The sequence below is a fragment of the Papaver somniferum genome, chromosome 9, assembly GCF_003573695.1.
Source record: "Papaver somniferum cultivar HN1 chromosome 9, ASM357369v1, whole genome shotgun sequence".
Lineage (NCBI taxonomy): Eukaryota > Viridiplantae > Streptophyta > Magnoliopsida > Ranunculales > Papaveraceae > Papaver > Papaver somniferum.
In genome coordinates, this window is record NC_039366.1 from 191,408,830 (window position 1) to 191,435,070 (window position 26,241).

The 26,241-nt window shown below is 37.8% G+C and overlaps 3 protein-coding genes and 1 long non-coding RNA gene across 4 annotated transcripts; all 4 read left to right on the plus strand.

Annotated features, from left to right (window-relative positions):
- The first annotated feature begins 3,576 nt into the window (after window positions 1–3,576).
- Window positions 3,577–4,384, plus strand: LOC113313770. The gene is made up of 3 exons (XR_003342040.1): window positions 3,577–3,623; window positions 4,116–4,190; window positions 4,321–4,384. It is a non-coding gene; the product is annotated as an uncharacterized LOC113313770 (long non-coding RNA).
- Window positions 4,385–6,072: 1,688 nt separating this feature from the next.
- LOC113313019 (homeobox protein Wariai-like) lies at window positions 6,073–14,931 on the plus strand. Its single transcript, XM_026561745.1, has 13 exons — window positions 6,073–6,165; window positions 6,405–6,475; window positions 6,601–6,611; window positions 7,625–7,798; window positions 8,384–8,524; window positions 9,807–9,946; window positions 10,245–10,331; window positions 11,196–11,321; window positions 11,843–12,001; window positions 12,680–12,781; window positions 13,752–13,922; window positions 14,008–14,087; window positions 14,626–14,931. The coding sequence occupies exons 1-13, from the start codon at window positions 6,073–6,075 to the stop codon at window positions 14,669–14,671; spliced, it is 1,401 nt and encodes a 466-aa protein (XP_026417530.1). The 3' UTR covers window positions 14,672–14,931.
- A 292-nt stretch (window positions 14,932–15,223) lies between these two features.
- Window positions 15,224–21,444, plus strand: LOC113313020 (lysine-specific demethylase JMJ25-like). The gene is made up of 12 exons (XM_026561746.1): window positions 15,224–15,749; window positions 15,872–15,990; window positions 16,373–16,475; window positions 16,589–16,730; window positions 17,190–17,253; window positions 17,337–18,258; window positions 18,313–18,669; window positions 19,030–19,596; window positions 19,943–20,015; window positions 20,093–20,178; window positions 20,397–20,516; window positions 20,837–21,444. The coding sequence occupies exons 1-12, from the start codon at window positions 15,633–15,635 to the stop codon at window positions 21,191–21,193; spliced, it is 3,027 nt and encodes a 1,008-aa protein (XP_026417531.1). The 5' UTR covers window positions 15,224–15,632; the 3' UTR covers window positions 21,194–21,444.
- Window positions 21,445–24,298: 2,854 nt separating this feature from the next.
- On the plus strand, window positions 24,299–25,522 carry LOC113313022. The gene is made up of 2 exons (XM_026561747.1): window positions 24,299–24,399; window positions 24,478–25,522. The coding sequence occupies exons 1-2, from the start codon at window positions 24,299–24,301 to the stop codon at window positions 25,520–25,522; spliced, it is 1,146 nt and encodes a 381-aa protein (XP_026417532.1).
- The last annotated feature ends 719 nt before the right edge of the window (window positions 25,523–26,241 follow it).

The following is a 26,241-nucleotide window of genomic DNA, read 5'->3' on the forward strand; positions in this document are numbered from 1 at the left end:
GGTTTAATCCACAAACTTGGTGTTTCTAGTCAAGTTTTTGATAGACCACATATCACTGTAATCATGACGGATAATCAGACTTCCTTTTACAGTCAATGGTCTTGTTTCATAGATTTTCCTTAGCATATCCCAATCATTAAATTTGAACATCATAATGTTGGTATCAATTTCAATAATTTTTACCTCATCTATAGTAAGAAAAGTCCAGGTAAAACCAATGTTGTTATCCACTTCCTTTCAACCCCATACTGTCTTCAATGATGATTTTTCCAACCAGAAATATGTCCCATTCATTCTCTTCCATATTTTCTTCAGTATCATTGTGATGAACAGTAACCTCTGAATCATTGATTAACTCAATAGTTGCATTCTTGATTTTCTGAACCAGTTCTGAAATATTTTGGTTATCTTCAACAACCATTTCTCTTTCACAAACACTAACTCCTTTTTGATTTTTGATTGCGGTGTTGAAGCTAGGTATTACACAGTATTTAAAGAGATCATTTCTCTTTCACAAACACTAACTCCTTTTTGACCTTTTGGTAGGCTCGAAATTTCGAAATGTTGTTAGATAATCATCTATTATCATTATTTGCTTTCTGAAAGTTGTAAATAAATCTATCTCGTATCTATATAAATATAAAATATAAATAACCTTTTTATCATTACAATTATGTTATCTGTCACCTTACCTTCACTGCGACCATCCACCACCACCATGTTGGTGGAAAACTAAAAGCTATCAAGTGTTAGTTGTTTGCATTCGAAGAGCTTAATACATCAGTTTTGTTCCTTATATTATGATACTAGATACTAATGAGTTTTTTGCACTAGACTGACATCTCATATTAAATGGAAACTGCCATTATACTAACCTAGCTATAACCGCTTTTGTACAAATGGTTAGCAAATTATTTTTTCTTGAAATATTTTTTATTGTGTTTAGGAACCTGGAAAGATGGACAAATGGAGGCAGCAAAGGCAAGTTGAGAGATCTCGAAAAGTTGATTTTTTTTTGAGCAGAAAGACCAATATATTGAATAGAAAACAAGTACAAGACTCGAGACTAGTACATATCTTGACTTAGAACATTACTAAGCAGACTAGGGGGATATTTCCACCAAACTAAAAACCTAATACTAGTTCTGGCAGCTTTTGCAAGTTTATCAGCTACCTGGTTACAAGACATTTTTTAAAAAGAAACTAGGACACTAGACATACTACTAAGAAAACTTTTACACTCTAACAACAAGTTTTGATCCTCCCATTGAAATCCTGAAACATCTCCTTTGATCCCATTGATGACCGCCAGATTATCTCCTTCTATAATCACTTAATTTCTGCCTAACTCCTTAACCCATTGAAGAGCTTTAAGCATTACCAAGGCATCAGCTTGATTTATATTTCTTACTCTGGCTGTGAAGGCCATTACTCCCAAGAAGTTCCATGTATGATCACGAATCACAAGTGCAAAACCAGGTAAATTGTTATTACCTTTCAGTGAAGCATCAATATTAATTTTCAACCAATTTATGAGAGGTTTCTGCCATTTAGAATCATAACTATCAATGCTTTAAGTTTTAATGTGAGAGCTATTTATGCAATTGTAGAATTGTCTAATTATAGTTATGATACTAATGGGATGATGCATCTTATTGTTAAAAACTTTATCAGAATAACAACAGCAAAGTTCAACAGATGTTGACTGTTAGCTTCCAGAGATGTCTGCCATCAAACCAACTTTTAATCCACATTTGCAAACTGTGTTGGAAGGAAATAGAATGATGAAGGGTTGAGGAGACTCCAATCCATATTGTTTCTCCATCGAAAAGCTGATTCTCCAGCTGCTGTACTAGATGAAGAATTTTACGCTAATAAAGTAGCGGGAGAAGTTCTGGGCAGGGAATTATGCGTGACCTGTCTACTAAGTAGGATAAAGGAAGAAACACCCGAGGATGAATGACATGCTTTTCAAATCTCAAGGGAAGAAACACGATAAAATAAAAGAGTAAAAGATATTGATACTTAGCTCAGGATCAAGGTCTCACGTTAAACTTTGGGTCAATATGAATAAACAACGACGGGTATTTGAAGTGCTGTATGGTTTAATTATTTCGTCTTTTCTTATAGCAGCAGAGCATTAGGTGGATAATGCTCCATATAATGAGACCAAGACTTACTAATTTAGGTGACATTCATGTATTTGAGTGGAATTAAAAAAAATCGCACATATCACGGCAGTACGGTAATAGAGTCACTGGATGATGATATTGATGACTTGAGTTCAAAATCCATCGGCATCGAATTCTTCTTTACCAATCAAAAAATGACAACAGATTTTTGGTGGTCTCCTGTAATGTGGGTCACCAAATACAAACGCTTTACCTTGTTACGCCTGTATCTAACGATTTGGAGCCGTACTCCCAATGATGTTGTGAGTTTTGACTACCTCCGGTTACTTGTTGGTCAACAAATGAGAACACTTTTTACTCTTCCTTTCTGAATGACGTGTCAATTCTACAGGTATCCAACCGTTCCGTACACTGACATTTCTTGGCGCGTCTTCGGTATCTCAGAAAATGAAAAAGAAATAAAGAATAAAAAAGAAAAACACAAATAATCAAGCACTACCAAATTTTTTAAATCTCTTCACTCTTTTAAGTTGCCCTTTCCACTCGCACAACAATTTCTACTCCTGAAACCCTAAAATGGAGAGCAAGCAAAGTTCGTTTCCCTTCTCTGTAAAACCCTAGCTAGTTTCTTTAGTTCTGATTTTGAATCTTCTTCTATGGTTTTTACATTTTCGTTTTCTGTTTTTGCAGCTCCACGAAAACTAGAACACCTCGATCTCAGGCCGGATAGAGATGAGCTCAATATGCTGTACTCTCCATGTATGTATTCTTCTACTTCAAAATTCTACATTTTTTTGCGATTTTGATTTTGAGTTAGTTTGACTCTTTTTGCAGGTTGTATGTCAGCTTATTTTGATCTTCTCAATTCTGCTTACACAGGGGACCTTGATCGTTTCAAGAGTAAGCTCTCATATTATCTGATTATCTGTGATTTTTTTTCTATTTTTTCTAAAAATTATTGTTATTATTATTAGTGAAAAATACTAGAACCCCCTACTATATGGGTTCAAACATATAGAAGCCCCACAAAATGGATCCTCCACCCTCAACTCCACCCTTTCATAAAATGATATTATTAGGCCCGAAAAATCAAATTATCTTTAGATCAAGCCCATAATTAATTATTCCGAATTTTAATAATGGCAACATTGACCTTTAGTATTTATACAAGGGAATCCCAGAAGCTTCTTTTCATTTCTGTATTCTCTTTCTCTTTCATCTTTATCTCTCTCTGTTGTAGAACAATGGTTTCTAGGGTTCCTGAGATTCATTTTCGACTGCATCAAATCTTCTTCGTCTTCATCAAATCTTCGACTGCAACAACAACGATTGATTGCATCTTCTCCTTTTATGCCTCTGTAGTTTCATTTATGTCAAAGATCGATTGAATCTGATCAAAAGATAGATCTTACGGAAGATGCAGATGATTTGTTTAGTCTGATAATTAACCAAAGAAATCGAAGAGAAACATCAGGAAAAACGAATTGAAAGGTAAGTTAATCTTCCTTTAAAGCTTTCATTAATCGATTTCGAGTTGAAATCAAATTTCTCGTGGTTTGATTTTAATGATTTTGAAAAAAAAATGAAAATTAATCTCGATTTCATTATCTGATCCTTAATTAGAGTTTAGATCCTTAATCATGGGAAAGATGAGCATGATTTTGCGTATAAGTATCATCTTCTCTTAAGGATTTTAGGGTTTTCAGAACCTATATCTTCATTTTTTTTTAATTAACCTATCCTAATTGAAATCGAAGCATAGATCTACAATTTTCTACTCACTCTGGTTGTTTTGATTTAGATTTTTTGAAAAAACTTGAACAAAAAATCCATATCTATTCGTCGTAAATCTTAATTTGTAGCTACGATCTAAAATAATGTTTTGAGATTCAGTATCAAAGAATCATTGTCTCTGTTACCCATAGATTTGATTTGATTTTTCATCCACTCATATGAACTGGTCTGGTGATGTTGGTGGTGTAGGTAGGGGTTCTTTAGGAGGATGAGGAGGCACTGGTGATATCAGAATTGATAAATTGAATGAGAACTGCTTCATTGGTTAGTTTGTTTATCCAAGTGGCTATATATGAAACAACAGAAAACACTCTTGAATCACAAAAGAGTTTGATTGCTCAATTGTTGTACTTTTCTGAGAAATTAGAAAGCTCTGATTCATCCTTATCACCAGGCTCATATGTGTTGACATATATGAAAGAAAGCAGTGCTGAGAAGTAGAAGTCAACTGATAAAGATGATTATAGGTACTTCATTTCAGATGCCATGCTGCCAATGTTTTTCTCTTGAGGTAAATTTTTTGGTTGTTTCTCACTGGTTGTGTCTTAGTTATTTGGTTGTTAGGTACTTCATTTTCCGATGTCATGCTGCAAATGTTTTGGTTACTCTGCAAATGTTGGAAGTATGTTTAATCTGTTTTTTACGTGGTCCTAGGTCTGTTTTGGTTACTCTGCAAATTTTGGTCATCATTGTAACTAATTTTGTTGTTTGATATACAAAGGTGTCCTCGTTAAGCATTTGATTCTCTGAAATTTAAGTATAATTTGTACAACTGACCCAATTTGATAAATTTCATCTAACATGCTTATCTGTTATATTTATGTAGCTGCTCTGAGATAGGAGATCGCAGATGAAACAAATAAAGGGACATGACGCTCCAAATCTATCTCTACCGATCCAATTCATCTCAGTATCTATTCTCCCAATGGTAAGATGGCTTTAAAAAACACTGAAGTGTAACTGCGGCTTACACATGCCATATGCATGTGTAACTTCCTATTACATATGCTTATGACATATGTAACTGCGAATTACACATGATATATGAATGTGTAACTGCCGATTACATGTAGTACAATTTTCTTGTGTATGAACTTTTACCAGGTTTCCCACTTCACAGTGTAAGGCTTTTTTACCAGCATAGTATTGGTAGACTATGGATGTGTAACTAGTAGTTACACATGCTAATTAGATGTGTAACTTCTAGTTACACAAGCTAAATTGATGTGTATATATTAGTTACACATGCAAAATAGATGTGTAACTATGCTAATTTGATGGGATATGCATATGTAACCTAATATGAAACTTCTATCCGTTATTAGTTGATTGAAATAGCATAAAATTTCATGTTTGAGCTTATGTTGGTTGGATAAGTAGTAGCTTTTAGAGTCTCTAGTTTACATGGGTTATTTTCTTTGTCACTGGTCTTGCTGAGCTTGTATTTCAGTAGTTATATGGATGTGTAACTAGTAGTTACACAAGCTATATGGATGTGTAACTGCTAGTTACACATGCTGTAAAACCACATATATTACTCAAGAAAACTTGAAAGATGGAGTTTATGTTTCTTCCACTTGCTAGATGGTTTTATCCTTTGTTCAGTCCCATAGCTTCGTGCAAGTACATTCTTTTGGAAGTTTGTTATGTCGTATTCTGCGAAACTTGTATGACATGAAATGAGAAAATATAACTATTACATATTATGCATTAGACGAGCAAAAATGATATCATGTGGTTGCATAGGATATTTCAGTTTAATGATTTTATTATGTTTAATGTTTCAGCAGTTTCTAATGCAGAAAAGCGACTCTGGAGCATAGTCAAGTCCAGATCATTAGACTCCAATGCTTAATGAGAAGGAGAAAGCTAAAGCTGAGATACATCATATGTTGTAAGTGTCATTTATCTTATTTATTGAGCAACTCTATGTGATATCCCTGTTTCTAGCGCTGATGAAGATAATTTATATGCTCTGAGTACACAAGCATATGGATGTGTAACGGAGATTACACAAGCCATATGCAAGTGTAACTGCCGTTTACATAAGCCATTACATGTGTACCTGCTAAGCACCATGAAACCCAACTGTTTCAGTTAGCGTGTTCATCTTGAGTAGCATTATTGTGTTAGTGAAATTCTTTGTATGAAGGATCTCCTCTGGCTAATAAGTGGCGGTGGTGGTATATGTGCAGGTTTTGGAGCCGGTGGTGGTGGTGGTGTTGTAGTTGGAGCTAAGGTGAGGATATGCCTTTGTTATATACTTTTTGCTGTTAAATTTTGATGGATAATATGCCGCCAAGAGTTTCTGATGCGCATTATATGTTGCATACATGTTTTGATTTCCATTTGCGAGATTGATGAATATGTTTCTTGTGCTGAATTGCTTTTAGATTCGGATATTGATTTTGGTTTTCACTTTGAAAATTTTAGGGATCTTGTATTGTCTGGTACTGACTACTGTGCTGCAATTTTCAGGGTGATGAATTGTTTCATAAGAAGCATGGGATTCATATATCTGGAAATAGTGTGTCGTTGCCACCTCAGAGGTAAAAGCTCAACCCTGTTGACTTAATCATTTGTCCTTCATATGAGATGATAATTCTTGAAAACCACATTTTAGATCTCAATTACATGCCTCAAACAATGTATAATAATGATGCATTATCTCCAGATTACAGAATGGTAGGATAATACTGATTATTAGACTGATTAGATACATGTGTAACTCTTAGTTACACAAGTGAGATGCATGTGTAACTATTAGTTACACATGCTAATTAGATGTGTAGATACCAGTTACACATGCAAATTAGATGTGTAGTTTCTACGTAGATGTGTAACTTTTACTTACACATACTGATTTTGGGTACACATATCAATATGTATGTGTAACTCCTAGTTACACTAGTCATATGCATGTGTAACTGCTAGCTACACTAGCCATATGAATGTGTATCTCCTAGTTACACATGTTATATGCATGTGTAACTCTCAGTTACACAATTCAGATGCATGTGTAACCGCTAGCTACACTAGTCAGATGCTTGTGAAACTGAAATATACATTGTTTTATGTACTGTTCATTTTAATCGTATAAATACTGATTGCTTGTTGTTATATTTCAGGTTTTAGATAACTTCATAAAAGCTAATTGCTTAAACGTGGTAATGGTCTCGCTGGAACTGGAGTTGACGCTGAATACACAAGTCAGATGCATGTGTAACTCTCAGTTACACTAGATAGACACATATGTAACTCTCAATTACACTAAACAGATGCGTGTGTAACTTCTAGTTACACATGCTAAGAAATTATTGTAAATGAATATTAAAGTAATAACTTTTTTTTTTGTGTTTTTTTTTGATGTCTATTTATTTGCATATATATACAAGTGTAACTTTGCATTACACATATCATAAGGATGTGTAACTTCTGGTTTCTGTTTACACCTTCGTACTGTATTTTAATAATTTCGGGCCTAGATTTAATAATTTTGGGCCTAGATTTAAATTTTATTTAATTATGGGCTTGACAATATGCATAAGGGTATCAAGGTCTTTTAAAAACTCGGGGCCTAGATTTAAACTTTTTTTAATTAAGGGCCTCATATTATGGGTTATCCATGGGTTGGGTCTGAGCCTAATTTCCCCATTATTATAATTTTTTGTTTCTGAAGATATTTGTATGATTTTCAGAGGTCGCTTCATGTTACGATAAGAGAGGTGAAGGTTTATCAATAACGGTCCAACGTCTTGTGGATGGAGATGGAAGAGGATCTCTTGCGTTTGCTGCTGCTGGAGGAAGAGTTGATGTTTGTAGATACTTGCTTGAAGAGTTGAATCTTGATATTGATGTGAAAGATAATCATGGTAATATCTTTCTTTATAATGATTTAGTTACGTACTTTTGATATATTCCATTTCTGATTTGGTTTCAATGTAACTTTAATTTTTGTTTCCTTGGAGGTTAAACTCCTGGAGAGCAGATTTCACTATGAGCCGTTGTCCATGGATTTAGTTGTTGTTCGTTATTGATTAGGAAAAATTGTTATGGTAATTCTTTTAAGTATGATGACGGTTGTCAACAAGATGTGGTGGATCTTCCGAAAGTTGTTTGCTTGAACAATACAAATTCAAGCACTTCATGAAAGATTTTAAGTCTCCTATTAATAAAATATTTGCTTGTTAAGTTTGTCCATTTTGGGATTGATGATTTCACCATGACCTATTGTTCATTTTTTGATTCACGGCAGCCTTCTTCCGAATGATGTGATGGGACTAGAATACTTTGCATATCGTGCCTGAATAGACATAGTTGAGGAGGGACTGAATGGAACTTGGATTAACTGTTTGAACAATCATGTTTGCATTTTCCCTAACGATCCGCGTGAAACATAAAGGGAAACCTCTTCAACTAAAATAAAAATTGATCTTATTGTTGTTTTTGTTTTTCAGGTGTAACTCCCTTATCTTATGGAGCTGTTAAAGGACAACTTAACACTGTCGAGTATCTTTTTGAGAAGGGCGCCAATCCTGATGGATCAAATGATCCAAATAGTACAGCTAATACTCCTTTGCATTATGCTGTATTGGGAGGTACCTCCCATATCTTCAACCTAAGAACATCAGTTGTACATTCTTCTAAAACTACCTGTTGTCTATTTATATATTTATGTCCTTGTGCGTGAACTTGTTTATAATTTCCACTTAATATTTAGTAAGTGAAAGCAATTTGACTTTGTGTGTTGATGGTAGTTTCCTTATCTAGACATAATTGCAATAAATGCACGTCTACTTATAGACGTAACGACGTGCGAAGATCCGATTAGCGGGTGAGGAAAGCCCATTCCTAGCTTAAACTTTTCCTGCTACCATATCCCAGTAAAATTTAGTTTATTACTAGTTGTTAACCTTATTTTGTACAACAGTATAATATTACGCAACCTATATGTATCCAGCAAAACCATCGACCAAGGCGTCCTTTCTTGCATCTTCGCCTTAACTAATGCTATGCTTTTATGAGTTTCAATAGTTGTATTTTTAAGAACATGGAATACTTGAACTGTCTAACATACTGTCATTCCCAAGGAGACCATTCTTGTAGATAATCCCTTTTGACTGGTTTGCGATTGGCATACAAGTAAAATATCAGACTGATTTTTGCCTGGTTGGAAAAAATTCCATTCTTATCTTTGCCCTTTTAAGGAAAACTTTCTGTTAGGACTGTGCCACATCCTACAAGGACTGAGCATTTCCTTTAGAAGGGACTGCGTATAAAAAAAAAGATTGTTCTTAGTACTGTTATGTGGATATATTCCAGTTTGATAATAGTTTTTTTTACTTCTTATCTTTTCTGATAGATATGCTTTATTTTATCCAGATCATTGGGCTTTAGCTTTCCTTGCAAAAATTCTCTTGCTGTGAGACTCTATTCTGCATTAGACAAGCATGCTTGGTTAAGGCTTAGATGATCCTTCTCGAAAACTTTTTATCCTCCATGAGTTCATTTTTTAGAATTTTTTATGTTGTTTGGAGTTTTCTAGAGCATTGGAAGATTGAGGCTTATGGCTTACCTCTGGCCGCATACGCAAACACTTGGTACATGCATATTTACTTAAGGAGAGTTAGATGTATACAGTATACATGAATGCGAATCTGTTGGGAATCTCCTGTAGTGAACCTTGAGATATATCAATATGTGTCAAGTTGGTGCTCGGTCCAACTGGAGCAATGTAGACATCTTCATGTTGCTACTTCTTTATCCCAAAAATAGCATAAAGACGCTGCCTGTTCATCTATAATATATGTTTTTCTTTTTTGCATTTGGATTTTGGAAATATAAATTGGCGTGGATTTCATATGCCCGCTTTATCTGCAGGTGATAGAAAGATACAGACATTGTTACTTTCAAAAGGTATTCGCATTAATGTTGCGACTAGATCTGGCACAGCCCTATCATATGCTGCTGTTCTTGGCCAGGTTGATGCTGTTAAAGTTTTGTTGGATCACCATGCAGATGTGAGTAGACTTCTCCACCACTAAATAAACAGTTATTCTTTTTCAAGTAGTTGATCAACAAAGAAAAATAAAAACAGGGCATTGTTACAATCTTTCAGTTATCTTTTATAGAAAAAGGAGATGTTAGTTTCTTATGGTTCAGGAACTTTATGCAACTCTCTAACCTGCTTTTGTATAAAATGACTTGATTATCTACTCGAGAACAGTTGGAGTATTGTGTAGTGCACAAATGATTCTACAATTGGTTTTCCAACTTGGTTGGGCTGTTCACTAAATCTATGCTCCTTCATGTATGCAGCCTAATGTAGGGTTGTTTGGTGTGGTTACACCGGTGAATTCGACTATTATTAACAATTCACTGCAAATCATGGATCTTTTACTACAGGTACAAAAAGGTCTCAACCTTCTGATGGCATAGTGTCTTATTAATTATTATGATATTATCTTCTCAGATGTTTCTGAGAAATGTATTGCAGGTAGTAACAATATATATTTATCTACTCAGATTTTTTTTGAAGGAATTTACACAATATCTACATCTAGTGTTTCTAGATTACAGTTCCTTCTTGTATGAACTCATCCCGTTATTTATCTGTTTGACCATTTGTGAGTAAAACCACTGGTGGTAACTTTTATATTTGAGTTTGTTTCTGAACTTCTTTTTCTTAGTTTGTGCCATTTTCTTCTGCCAGTGTATAGCTTGTTTTCTAGGCCCAAAGGTGATTGTTAACTCAACATATGAGCACCGTTACACAGGCTGGTGCTTCACACAATCCGAGAGTCGGGTACCCTAAGTACCCACACCCTGGTTAATATGGATGACATGGATACATCACGCTTGCTGGTCATAAGTGCACACAACTTAGATATGCTTAAAATTAATGTTTCTGGTTCATTATAAATTGAAATCATGAACATAAATAAATAAAAGCATAATAATGTGAAAGATAATTATGGACCTGGTCATAACATAATACTCCGGGCCACATGCTATTGTAAATCTTATCTCAGAATCTTCTTGAAGATGTAGTGCTCTGTCCTCCTAAACTTTTATGTAATTTTCCCGCATATCTTGATAACTAATAAAATCTTACCTTTCTTTTCTCGCATGTCTCTAGGCAGGTGCCGATCCAAATGCCAAATCATGTGGATTTTCCCCTCTGATATTGGCAGTAGATTAAACTTTTATGTAACCCGCATATCTTGATAACTAATAAAATCTTACCTTTCTTTTCTCGCATGTCTCTAGGCAGGTGCCGATCCAAATGCCAAATCATGTGGATTTGCCCCTCTGATATTGGAAGTAGATTATGGGCTAACACAATTTGTTGTGCGCTTACTGGAGGCTGGTGCTGATCCAAATGTTACAGATATAGTATGGATACCTAATACTTAGCCGCTTATTAATTTCTCTCCAGTTCAAATCATCTTTTATTTCCATATAAATGACTTTGTGGGCCCATTGCGATCCCTCCGTCACGGGTTCAGCTAACCCCTATGGCACTCTAAGGATGTTCATCCGATAGGGTAAATTGGGGTTGCACCCTGGTTTACAAGAACAGGTGAAAGGTAGTATGCCTATGAGACTGTTAAATAAAATGCAATTTCTTATACTTTGGAGTTATTCGACCCACTTCTATCGAAATTCATACCATCATAGTCTTAGTGTGCTACACCTTCTTTACAATTAAAAGGTTTGCCAAGATACCCTCTTGCATGAAAACCCATATCCTTGAGAATATAAGTGGCAGGCTGGTTGTGTGTGGGTATGACTAACTTTTCCATCAGAAGTCAAGAAAATTGGCAATACCATTTGAGAGAACTGGATTGACTGGATGCCATGTTATCTTATGATCCAGCTTATGGAATCAAACTTCTTTTTTATTTTAAACACAGAAAGGGATGACTGCAGTAGAAAATGCTGCCAAAGAGGGTAATAATGAAATCGTTGAGATTCTATTTCCTGTGACTTCTGGCATTCCAACATATCCGAACTGGACAATTGCTGGACTTATGGAGCACGTGCATTCTGAGGCCACAAAAAAGAAGAAGAAGGTACAGAATCTATATCTTACACAAGTGATGAGTTGACTTCTAACTGTAATTATGTGTTAACTTGAGTCGGACTTCCTTATATATTGAGGAAAATGGGAGGAAATACTTCCGTCTGTTTGCACTTACAGTAATCCTTCACGACCTCACCTTTTTCCTCCATATGTCATTTGCATCAATATCAATATCAAATACTGCAGATGCCTGACAACTATTACCTAGCAGGCCCTTATGTTAGGAAGTAGATGTACATTTACAACATTATACAACCCTTAAAACAGTACGCTATGGGATAGCCACTTAAATAAGTAGAGGCCCTAGTTTTATCAAGAATAATAGACCAGTGTATCTTTTACAAACTTAAGCAGTTATGGTTGCAGAGGTTACAAGGACAAGGGAAGAACTAAAGGCTTTAAAGCTCATCTGCATTTCTTGGCTTAAATCTTTTGGAAAAACTCTGCAATTCAAAACGAATATAAGAACACTAAAAGGAAGTAAAGGGATGGAGGCATAATGAAGTAAAATTACATCAAAGGATAATATGTGTCACGTTATGATGAATCAGTGCAATAACCATCATTTCACATCTCCTACTGCCATTTTACGTTTTTTTAAATGCCTTGTACTTCCAGTTCGTTTCTGAAGTCTTTAACAATACGAAAATTCCGAACTTTTGAACAGAAGAAACCTGAAGCTTTTGAGACGTTTCTTGAAGGAAAAAGGAAGGTGGCAGAAGCATTTCACAAAAAGCAGTATTTTTTGGCAGCGACGTGGTACTCAGAGGTATTTATCATTAACTTTGAAAGCAAATGATCCCTCAGTAACATAATGGTAATTGAATAACATTTAAGTGGTGATATGTAAGAGTAAACTTAGTTTCATGAGTTAATTTATATAGCCTACTAGTGTTGTTGCTGATGGTGAATATTTATGTCTTCAAGCTTTACATCTATATTTCTGATTGCACACAATTAATGAGTACAGTGGTAAGTGAATGTAGGGTTAGTTATCAGCTTGTTTGGTATAATATGCATGTTAAGTTCAACACGGCTATTTGGTGCTTCCTTTTTCGTCCAAGTCTACCATGAGTGTTTGTAGTTCCATCGTAATAGGCAATAAGATGCACCATTTTTCAGGCGGGGCAAGCAAATTACTTTAACCTTCACTTAATCACGAGTAACTAAGGTGCACATCACATTTCCATTATATAGTAGAATGAGTGTATGCTTCCAGAGTAGACTTACAGCTGAAAGCTACCATAACTATGATCTTTAAAAAGTTGACTAGTACTTACTAGGGGTTTCTGGGCTTCCGGTAGTGCATGGATCTATTGGAAGTTAAGAACTGATTTACGTCCTGGTATCATCAATCATATTAGTAGCTTATCAATTGCAATAATTAATTGCTTTATGAAGTTTGTTTAGCCTTATTACTATAATGATCATTGATATTATCTATAATTTAGGGGACTAATTAAGCGGTACGAAATACTGTATTAACATCATCCACTCTAAGTCTGGTTATGGAGAGGACAAATAATAATAGTAGATTAACAAGAGACGCCGTGAAATCTTTTCAGCCAGCCAATTTTTACATGTGTCAGACTTTGTTTTAGAAGTCCTAGTTTCTCACTGTCTGAAATCTGAACTACTTTCTACGTTTTCATTCTTATAGTCCTATTTTCTTGGGTTTCCTCTTGTCTGTTGTGAGTTGTGACTGCTTTCGCAATTAAATTTTGGTGATGGAAATACAGGCGTTGAAAGTTGCTCCAACAGATGCAACTCTACTATCCAATAGGAGTGCGTGTTATGCATGTAAGCGAGACGGAGATGAAGCGTTAAGGGATGCAACTGAATGCATATCTTTAAGGCCTGATTGGCCAAAGGCATACTACAGGGCAGGCGTAGCACTCAACATTCTGAAAGTCTGTGTCTTTGCCTCACATTGCTTTTTCGGTTTTCCCCAGACATATCACATCTTAATTTATTTGTTGATTTCTTTTATCACAGAGGTACGGCGAAGCAGCAGATGTCTTTTTCAAGGGTTTGACGCTGGATCCTGCAAACAAAGAGCTTGTAGATGCATTCAGGTTCAGTTTTATCGACCTTTGTTAAATATTTATTATTAATTACGTCATTTGTAAGTGCTTGGATTCTCATTCAAATTTGGCAACCATTTTGTTTGTCTAAAGGTGTCCCTTATTTTTCTAGATGTCAGTCTCTTCATTTTGCCTATTAGAAACGTGTAGGACACGTTTACCCACAACTTACATGGCCAGAGGGTTTACTGGCGATACTCCTTTGAATCGTGTGATGGGGTGTTCATGACCCATATGGAACGTCAGTCAATGTTGCACATTGTTTCACAACCTATATGATCCATAAACTCTGTCGGTGGGAGAAGTATCATTTCTGTTTTGCCAAATATATTTGCCAAGCATCATTTCTGTTATTTTATTTATCGAACCTTCTCATATTTTGGTGTATTTTGATTTCTCTTCCAAGTCTGAAGCCATTCTATTGTTAAATCTGAAGAATCTGTCTCTTTTAGTAACAAGAAACTCTATCATAGTTATTCTGTTTTACGCTCTGGCGTACTTTCTATTTATCTCCTGTCCGTGCTTACAGGGCTGCTAATGAAGCCAGATTGAAGTCGATCATCGTACGTCCATAGGAAGAAGAGGATGGCGATGGTAGTAACTGATAATCTCGACTAGAAGACGTTTATGTGACCAATTTTTGTGTAGGTAGTACTGGAAGGGGTTTTGCCAACATTGTAACTATATGTGGCAAGCCATAGGGTTTTTACTTAAAATAATTAGTACATTTCTACTCCGCTTGGAATTTTTTGTTGGTGAAGATTAAATGGAACTCTATTAGCTTCTTATGCCACTAGTAGGTGGGTGAATAAGTTCCATTTGCTATTACAGGCTAGACATTATCCCTGCTTACCTCTTCCTTTGTTTTGATCCTCGGAGTGTTAGATAATTGATATGGATTTCTTAACTGAAGTCTTTGATCTTCCTTAGCATAGAACATGTGATTTTGTTGGAAAATACTGATTAGCCCAACCATCAAAATATGAGAAGTCGTTCCACTTTTAATAGTGTACTACTCATGGAAAGTGATCACAAGTCAAGATTTTTTTTTGAAGGAGAATCACAAGTCAAGATCGATTTACCAAACTTCAAAAAAAAAAATCAGAAAACGAAAAGATTTACCAAATTCAAATGGCGTAAAAAGCACGATGCTAGTGAGGGCACCAGCAGCAGCCCAGCGGTGTGGCACGGCTCGGCTGCATGCGGTCTCTGGGCCCCACGTGGTAAATACTTTTTGTTTTTCCTGAAATTTTAACGAAAAGGTTAAATATAATACCGACTACTGAACTTCCCACTCTCACTCATTTCATTCCATTCCATTTTGCACTCACCACCTACACAAAGTACGGAAAAAAAAAATCAAGGGTCACTCACACTTATCCCAATACCAAAAACTTTACGGAGAAGATTCTGGCTAGGGTTCCCAAACTAAAAGAATTCTAGAGAGGTTCAAAGTTGAAGCAGAGAGTGAGAGGCGAAAGAAGTTTTTTTGGTTAAAACGGATTTGATTACTGTGAGTGAGTGAGAGGTTGAAGTATGGGTCGTCATATAAGTAAGAAACCAAAGGTTAATGGAAAGAAGACGAAGAAGAAGAAGCATGAAAGAAAGTGGATTTCTGTTGGCAACAAGAGGAAAATGGTTCAGATTATTAATGTAAGTTCACTCTCAGTACTCTGATTTTTTTTTATTGGAATTTTAATTCATTCTTCTTGATGTTAAGGGTTTAGGGGTTTACCGTTGCTTGCTTAATATTGTTTTTTTTTCCTATGTAACAGGGCGAAGAAGTGGAGTCTCGTATGTGTCATCAGTGTCAAACAAATGATAGAAAAGGGGAGGTTATTCGATGCAAAAACTGTATAACGAAACGACTTTGTACCCCATGCATAAGCAAATGGTGAGTTTATCTAACACATTTTGGTCATGGTCTTCAATTACGTTTTTCAGTAAAACTTTACACTGTTGGTTAGTGGAATAAATACTTGGAATGATACCAAAAAATTTCAAACAATTTGTATAAAAAAATTCAAGCCAGCATTTGCAAAAAGCGGTGAAGTTTTTTTTTTTTTTAATCTGTGTTGGATGATGATGATATTACTAATTTTAGTGTGCTTGTTTTTACAATGCTAGGATGCAAATTATTTGGCAGTTTGTGGGCAAGGACTTGCCGTTTACAATCTAATTGCTTATAAAATCACATTGTTCGGATAGTAAATTTTATTTCTACATGATGTGGTTGTGGTATTTAGCATATATGAATCTGTGTTTGTGTATTATAGGTATCCTGGGATATCATTGGAGTCAATTGCAGAGGCTTGCCCAGTTTGTCATGGAACTTGCAATTGTAAATCGTGCTTGCGTTCTTCGTCCATCAAATCAAAGGTTATTCTACTATTACTTTTCCTTTCTTGTTCACTGCTGTCAGCCTGTCACCACTTGTGACCTTCTAATTACCTTGGTAAGTCTTATATACTTGTCTCATGATACATGTGCAGGTTTTGCAGAAGTCGGAAATGGAGCTAGATCCAGAAAAAAAGGTTGAATACAATACTTATCTGTTACGATATCTTCTTCCAATACTGAAACAGTTTGACCAAGAACAACTGAAGGAAAAGGAGACAGGGGCTAGGATTCAAAGTATCCTTCATAACCTTGGGCATCAAACATCATTCTTACTCTCCTCGGGTTCTAGTCTCGATGAGTGAACTGCTATCTTTCATGAATTCCATATATTAATTATAGCTTGTGGTCGTGTTAAATGACACATGTCTCATGCTTGTATGTTACTAATACGCCAAAGTTGATACTGGGACAATTTGTTTTTTAAGGCAAAAAGAAGTAGCTGTATTAATAGAAGATAGAACATTAGAAAGGTCACATGATACAGAGGCTAAAAGAAAGGGCACATGATAAAAAATCACCTAAAAAGGACCCTAGAAAACTGCAACATTATCTTAACATTGAAGGCATGCAACAGTGCAAGTTATGCACCAAATGGAAATGCGCATCCTTGAAAATTTGTATAAGACATTGCAAAGTTTTCTCAAAATTTTGTCACTGTTATCTTTTTCTCTAACTAGATATCCTTTTGGACAGGATTATCTCATCAAGAGGTATCTATGAAAGAGGTTATATGTGGTCCTAATGAGCGTGTCTATTGGTATGTAATTCATATATGTGTTTCATTGTGTGGTTGTCCTCCTATTTTTCTGGACTTACTGAGTTTACATGGCTTGTGGGCAGTGACAACTGCCAAACTTTAATTGTTGACTTGCACAGAAGTTGTTCAAACTGTTCGTATGATCTTTGCCTTTCCTGTTGCCGGGAGATTCGTGATGGTGTGCTACCTGGGGGTGCAGAAGAAATAACTGAGGAGTATATAGACAAAGGTACACCATATACACATGCTAAAGAGTTGAAACCTTCTAAAAGTCTTGCAAAGTCTTCTATGCGGGCTAAGAAAGCTAAGCCTTCGAAAGGTCAAGCAAGGTTGTTGAAACGAGCTACAAATGAGTGGAAAATTGTGGATACTGGCAGCATCAGTTGTGCATCTTGCCGTTCTGGTATTCTAGAGCTGAAGTACATTCTTCCGGATAATTGGGTGTCGGAGTTAGTAAATAGAGCAGAACAAATTTCAAAACAGAGCATAATTTTTGATGATCCTGCCACTCGTACACAACAGAGATCCTGTTTTAACTCTGTTACCGATGTGGGCATTGACAGCAGTAAGCTAAGGAGATCTGTTTCTCAAAAAGGTAAAAACAGCAACTGCTTGTACTGTCCGGAAGCTAAAGAAATCCAACATGGGGACATGGAGAACTTCCAGAAGCATTGGGTCAAAGGAGAGCCCGTGATTGTTCGTAATGTGCAAGAGCTAACATCTGGCTTGAGCTGGGAGCCAAATGTTATGTGCCGGGCACTGCGTGAGAAAACAACTTCCAGGTTGATGAAAGGTTCCGAACACTTAGTTGCCAAAGCTGTTGATTGTATGGATTTGTGCAAGTCAGTACCATATTCAGTGGGAACATCCTCCTCTATACTGACAAAGATTCTATATTGTTCTACTTCATTAATAATGCTGTCCTTCTTCCTTTCCCGTGTCACTGAATTGTATTTTACATACCTAGTCTTCCAGTATATGGGGATTCAGGATTGTCTAACTAATTGATTGAGACTCAATTGTGGGATACTACTTAGTTGTGTTCAACGTATTTTTTAGTATGTCTTAGGAATGATGCTATTGTTGGGTCTCTTTATGACGCAGGTTGAGGTGAAAATAACTGAATTTTTCAAAGGCTATTCAGAAGGTCATATGCACCCTAATGTGTGGCCTAAGATGCTCAAACTGAAGAACTGTCCGCCGTCTAATTTATTCGAGGAGCTGTTGCCACGCCATTATGCTGACTTTATTGTTTCCTTACCATACCGGGAATACACTAATCCCAGGTTTGGATGTCTCAATCTTGCTGCTGATAAGCCTTACTTGGGGCCAAAAACGTATATTGCTTATGGGCATGCAGAAGAACTTGGTCGAGGTGATTCTGTAACGAAACTTCATTACGACATGTCGGACGTGGTAGGAACTTCATGTATATTGTTTGTCATTTGATTGCAAACATGCAAATTACTTACCTTATTATCTTCTTGATTGAGAGTTTTATTTTTGTAACCCTTTTAGATGTGGTTAGATAGGGACTACATGTCCTTGAAGTGTATAATGTTGGCTTAGAGTGTTTTCTCTTGGAAAATTCTCTACTGATAAGAAAATTAGGAGCATCTAAAATCTACTTTCATCAAAACCATCTGAAATTCTAATTTTTTTTGTTATTTGTTGCTTCATTCTATTGGTACCTGGATCGTGGTTGCCCTGTGAAGCAATTTTATTTTTACTTGGAGGACCATAACTGATTTCTTGATTCTGTTTCATTGCCACCAGGTGAATGTATTGTTTCATATTCAAGAGGTGCCTCTTTATGAAACGCAGCTTGAAAATATAAACTTATTAAAAAAGAGGCACATGGCTCAAGATAAAAAAGAAAATGAACAGTACCATAATGTTGATTGCAATGGCTTAACTACTGAAACATGCATTCACGAACCAGTTGAATCACTTGTGGCGTCTACAGGTGAAGAGGAAAATAAAAGCATGGAAATGAGAAATGAGTTTATGGGTGGTAGAAAGAGGAAGAGGGGTGATGGTTATCATAGAGGGTCTACACAAAGGAAAAGTGATAATGACGTAGGAAGGAAGTCAGGGAAACATGCTACTGCGAATAATCAAAAAGAATCTCAGTATATGGGAAAAGCTGGGAAGGATGAAGAATTTGATGATAGTCCTAAGAAAAAAGAGCGCAATGTTGCTTCATCTGATGATTCCACAATGAATAGTGCTGGTGGTGCTCTCTGGGATATCTTCCGCAGAGAAGATGTTTCAAAGCTACAGGAATACCTTAGAAAGCACCATAGAGAATTCAGGCACCTCTCCTGTTCTCGAGTGGAGCAGGTAAGATGTTATTTAATACCAGTTAGGATACTGTCCCCATGAAATCTGTTTTGTTATTATCCAATACCAATTGGTATACTGTCCCCATGAAAGGTAACACCTATGGTGGGAACCCCAAGTTTCGCTTGCCATTAGTAATTTAGTATAATCGTTTTGTTTGAAATAATGGTACCCAAGAATCTCTTAAATGGATGTTTACTGTCACTCGAGAAAGAACTTGATATATCTGGAGCTAATGAATCCACATTTCCCTTGTTGAAATTATAGTAGGATAAAGTAATATGCAGTGATTGTAATGAATTGAAGCGTTGATTCTTCGGCTCATGTTTACTACCATTATTTACAGGTTACGCACCCAATACACGATCAGTCATTCTATCTGACTTCAGAGCATAAAAGAAAGCTCAAGGAGGAATATGGTCAGTTTAAGTCTGTTGCCTCATATTCGTTTTGCAACTTTCTATCTGTGTCTAACTTCATGTTTGCTTTGGTTTAGGGGTTGAACCTTGGAGTTTTGTCCGAGAACTTGGAGATGCAGTATTTGTGCCAGCTGGATGTCCGCATCAAGTCAGAAACCTTAAGGTACTTACAGATCACTGAGTTTGATGGCTTGCCTTAGTTTTTAAGTTTTTTATTTGTTCTTGTCCATGCCTTTTAAAACCCTTGAAAACTAAAAAAAAATGGAGAGTTCCAATAGGCTTTGTTCGTTAGGTTGATCGGTTCTCATGATATCCGTAGCCGTAGTTGATTTTTGTTCTCATAATCTCATCATATCCTAATCCAGTAATTACTGTTTACAGTCATGTTTAAAGGTTGCAATAGACTTTGTTTCGCCAGAAAGCATTCGAGAATGCATGCGATTGGCTGAGGAGTTACGTTTTCTACCGCGGAAGCATATAGCAAAGGAAGACAAGCTAGAGGTACAATTCTAAACATATGAGACTAAATGCTGATATATCGAAGTGATAAACATGAGACTAAATGCTAATATATCGATTTCCACTAGTATGTATATTTCGAAGTGATATTACTGTAATTCAAACATGAGATTGTTAAACCAGGATATCTTGTCAGAGAGTACGTTGGGTTGCATTATTTCATTTTTTTGTTTTGAATCTCTGATTTTTGAGATCATGCCTTCATATTATTAGATTTGGCCTAATGATATTTACTGTGTTGTTTCCCAACTTTTCTTTGCTCAAAATGTTTGACCCAAATATTCTTAATTTCATATGTACAGGTTAAGAAAATGATCCTCTCCGCTGGTGACAGAGCATTGAATCATCTGGGATGTCATTTCAAGGTTCCAAACGGCAAACACTCCAGCAATTGTGCTGGGAAGCTTTCTCCCAAGCAACCAAGAAAAGGCAAAGCAAGTGTTAATCCAAAGGCAGAACCTAGCAAAGAAGATGTGCATGCTGCAATGGTTGAATTACTGAAAGAAGTGGATTTCGAGACTACAACTTTCAATGATATTTGTCAACAGCTGGGAAACCATTTTGGTGTAGATCTAATGTGTAAAAAGGATGGAGGTGACGGGCATCATCCAAGATGTGTTGATCGATATTATGGAAAACGAAGAGGACGTGGAAGCTGAAAATGAGAATGCTGCAGAGAGTTCTTAGGATGAGACAGTCAAAGATAATGGTGATTCTTAGCTCTTCTTCCTTTGTGACCAAGGGGTATTCCTTTCTTTTGGATGTTAGATGAAAAGGCTACTTTTCTCCTCGAGTTTTGTTTTAAATGCAGTAACTCTTAGCCCTTTATGTAGCACAGTATAATGTCTTGTTTGTTTACTAGAATTGCATTTGGTTTTGGGGAGAAAATAATCCGATGCAAATGAGAAAAATGGCAATTTGTAGGAAGCTTTGCTGATACTAAATTTCTCTTCAAAACTTCTATTATAAGAAGAGGCGTCGCTAGGCAAGAAACCAAAGAAAACCTAGCGTAAGCTTCCGATCTCAACCCTCTGGCGATGGGCTTGACGCCTCGCCTCCCACAACATATCGATGGCTATATATGGGGACTTGTCTAGTTCACTTTGTTCAGACCAATGTAGTTAATATCAGATACCGATTTGTCTCGGCTTAAGACCGATACACTGGTACAACTTTGTATCGGGGAGATTTCGGTTTCAAAAATCGGGTGCAATATCGGTCAAATTTCATATCTATAATTTTACAGCAAACAATTTTAATACATTATACTATATAAATTACTGAAGAAAAATTAAAATACCATACATTCTTTGAGAATTCGATAATTTGGTTAGCACCAACAAGGATTTGAGAATGTAATATACTTGTGGACAATGGGTAAATATTTGACACGTACGTATGTAAATTCATGTGTTCTATTTGACACATATCCGAAACGCAAGTATACAAACTCATGTGTTGTTAAAGTTAAAGAAGTAGTCGTGGTTTCCACTATTCACTCGATCTCTCCGCCTCCCTCTTTCTAATCTTCTGCTTTGGATCAGACCATGGTTAGGTATGGAAAAATCTACCTCTTCTGACTCTGTTTTTCTAGTATAGTTTGGAAGTCCGTTATGCAAAGAGTTCTTCAACAACAACAATTGATAGGAGTTCTTCATCGACAACAACAATTGTAGGTGTAGATAATCCACATGGTTAGGTGGCAAGATCCTAAGCTATGATACACCAAAGAAAAAAGAGCGGCGAAGCACAGGATAGAACCGAACGACGCAAAGAGCGAGGTATCACGTGGGTCGGATGTGATGGCCCAACAGTTGTCGGATGTGACGTGACCTTTATCTCCTGACAGGTCGGGCGAACGATCAGAAAGCACTCGGTCAGACGAAGGAAGATGGTCAAACAAAGGAACAAGAAGAAAGAAGGGAGACATCGTGTTAACCAGACGATCAAGACTCGGCCTCGGGTGAAGAACAATCAAAAACCAAGACTCTATCGGTCAAACCAGAAAGTCAGGCGAGCAATGCAGGTCCGATAGGGAACAACTAAAATTGATGTAATGTGACCAACATTGTAATTATGTTGTATGTCGACCTTGGCCTATAAATACAAGGGCTGGTCGAGAGAGAGAGGCAGGTTGAGAGAGAGAAAAAGAAGGCATCATACTCGAGTTTTTGAGCTTCATCATTTGAAACGAAGAGAACAACTTGTAATCAAAGAAAAGAAATAATAACATTCATCCTTTCACCCCGTGGACGTAGGTAATCATACCGAACCACGTATATCCTTGTGTCTATGTTTGCTTATGTACCTTTACTTCGTGTTAAACCATCTTCTACTTCGTTGGATGTAGTGTGTAGTTTTATGCCACTACATTCTGGCGCCGATTAAGGGGACCGTCTAAGTTCTCCGGATACCTTGACTGCATGAGCCAACAGAGACGATCCAAAAGCTCCTAAAAACACTTTGCGTGTTGGTTGATGCTATGGGATGAACTCTGTTTGCTGAAGTCTGTTTATGTTTGTTTGATTTGAAGTTTGTTGATATAGTTGAGTTTTCATTGTTAAAGTCATGTCGTTAGCAAATATTTTCAGTTGGGTCGATTCCGAACAGTCGACTAGTCTTGCTTGTAGGCGAGTCTATTTTCGTGTCTTAATCTTCGTTTTCATAGTATTTTTCGCACTGGTCTTCGTATTTCGATCTTAGTTTTTATCTTACGAGTTCAACAACGGAATTCCCATAAAACTCCCAAATAACATCTTTGATGTGTGGTTGAAGTTGCTTGAGGTTCCATGTTAGCTTGGGAAAGTGCCAAAACAACGGCACGGCGAGATTATCGGTCGCCGGTGAAAGAATCCAAGGAATCAAGGGAAGACATCCCTTTGTAGTTCCAAGGGAGTACATAAGTCTTGGTCCAGTTTTTGCCATGGCGTGTTGACCTCATAAAAGTACGAATTTGGACCTTTTACTCACAAAGAACTAGGTGTTAATGATTTGGAGTCTAGGGAATGTAGGACAAATTGTAGTTAATGCAGAGTCGTGGTACTGAAAGCGACGTCGTGCAACCTTGAAAGCGACGTAGCATGATACCCGTCTAAAAGAAACACTTAGAGTCTAAACAGGGCAAACTGGCGAGGTCAGCGTGGTAGAATAGAGGGAATCGTACTTTTGAGACTCAGTTTTAGTGTCAGTCACCTTTTTCTTTAAAAAAAAAACCGTATGTACTATAGAAACTTTTCAAAAACAGGTCAAAGTAAGGTGTTGTCTGTTTTCGCTGACGTAGGTAGGGACGACTCTCGGACTCACAGCACACTGTGTCCGATGGCTAGCACGTCAGGGATGGGAAGAACTCTGAGGAACCGCACAATCACCGACAGTAGCATGCAAGGAGGAGTAACTGGGCCGAGGCGAGGGAGTGACGGGCATCCACCACCAGAGGAATCACGAGCTGCTGCAAGGGGTATGCCAACTGTAGACGAGGAGATCGATCTGGGACGAGACGATGACCCATCGCCTCTGGAGAAAATCGCCTCGCCCCCATGGAGGAATGATCAAATAGATGGACTTACCGCGTCAGAAGATGATGAATAAGCGTTAATCTTGCATTCCCAAAGACGAAACATCAGACGACAAGATGAGTATCAAGAAGCCCTCGGGCGAGAGCAAGAACGACTCAGGCGAGTACAACTAGGACGAGAAACAACTATCGGGGTCGATTCGGCGGCATCGACTCAGATACCCCCACTGTACCACCTCCACCACCTGTGATGACGGCGCCACCCCCTGCCCATTTAGGCCATCCAAATGGTCACTCTAGCCATGAGAGTACAGATCCAACACTACTCGCAATTCTAGAAATCCAAAGAAGGCAAGAGGAGACTTTAAGGGATCTTTAGCAGAGGAACCTAGCTCTAGAGTTCGAGAACTATCAACTACGGAACTTAAGGTCGAGGTCGAGAGGATCTTCTAGCCGAGGGACATCAGGTCACCAAGGACGAATTGGGCAAGTACCACCAGCGGTAGGACCGAGCAATTCCGGTCGATCAGGACCACCCCCGACACCACCTATCATAGGATACGGTCCACCCGAGGATTCATCAACAGACGACGAGAGGCACGAGAGGAATAATCAGCATAGGAACACAAGGTCCGACAATGCGACCGAAGCCAAGCTAAGAGAGTTAGAAGAAAAGATAAGGAAGCTGTCAGGAACCAGCGAAGAAGATAAGCTAGTCGAGGTCATAAGCGAGGCCGAGAGGACCCCTTTCACCCAAGAGCTAGAACTAAGGGCCTTTCCACCTAAGTACACGCTCCCCACCTTCCCCTCCAGGTTCGACGGCACGGGAGACGCAGTTGAGCATTTGAAGATGTACATTATGTCCCTAATCCAATGGAAAAACCATGAGTTGATAATGTGTAAGTTCTTCCCGGCAAGCCTGAAAGGCGAGGCAAGGAAATGGTTCTACAACCTCTCACCAGGAACAGTTGACAGTTACGAGACTCTAGTCGAAGCCTTCCTTGAAACGTACATGCACAACAGCAGACCTCGGCCCAGGGTCAACAGATTATTCACCTTGGCCCGACGGTTTAGAGAGCCTCTCAGATCATTGACCGATCAATGGAGAAATTTGTGTACAGAAATTGGGAAGGTACCAGTCGACCAGCAGATATTCGGGTTCGAAAATGTACTAGGGAGGTCGGATCCCATCTGGATAGCCATGTTCACTGAAAAGCCGCAAACATTGAATGAAGTGAGGAAAATGCAAGAACATTTCATCGCCCTAGAAGAAAATCAGGAAGAATCAAGGGATAGGGGAGTGCAAGAGGCTAGTGCGGCGCCCGAGTCGAGATCGGACGATGTTCAACGTCGGCTCGAGAAGAGACCGAGCCCACCTACGCGAGGAAATAAGAAGAAGGAATGGGTAGCTAAAGGAAAGAGGCCGAGGCACGAGGCGAGAACATACACCCCTTTGAATGCTCCACTAGAATAAATATTCAAAGAGGTCGAGAAAAGGAGTGACATCATATACCCAGCTTCAAGAGGGATACAGTTCGAAGAGACCAAGGATCACCCAGAGTATTGCCATTATCATCAATATCGAGGCCACTCTACAAATAACTGCCGAGAAGTAAAAGACATCATGCAACATCTTATTCGAGACGGTTACCTGAGACAGTTCGCCCGACACCCAGCCCAGATGACTGCAGCGCCCGATGCACCCGTCCACCAGGTCAGAATCGACAGATCCACGCAGTTTGTCAACACGATTTCGCATTCGTCCACTCAAGCGTACAATCTGAATCCTGGAATCATGTCTAGAATCCACAAGAGGGATCATAATGGGAAGGAAATTTTCAGTGTAGCAAAAGCTTTGCCGATGGAACCCTGGATACTACGACCCATCTTTTTCTCGCCTCAGGATGTCCCGATGAACGGCGAAGCTCACAGTGACCCCTTGGTTATCACCCTGCTGATTGAGGAATGGGGGGGGGGTAAGAAGGATACTAGTGGATAGTGGGAGGTCAGTCGAAGTACTCTTATACGACACGTTCAAGAGGATGGAGTTGTCAGATGATATACTCGTCCCATCGACATATCGTATCTACGGTTTTAACGGGACCGTGACCATCCCAAAGGGCGAAGTAACCCTAAGGGTATCGGACGGAGGTGGTTACCTAGATACGTTAACTACATTCTGTGTGGTCGATG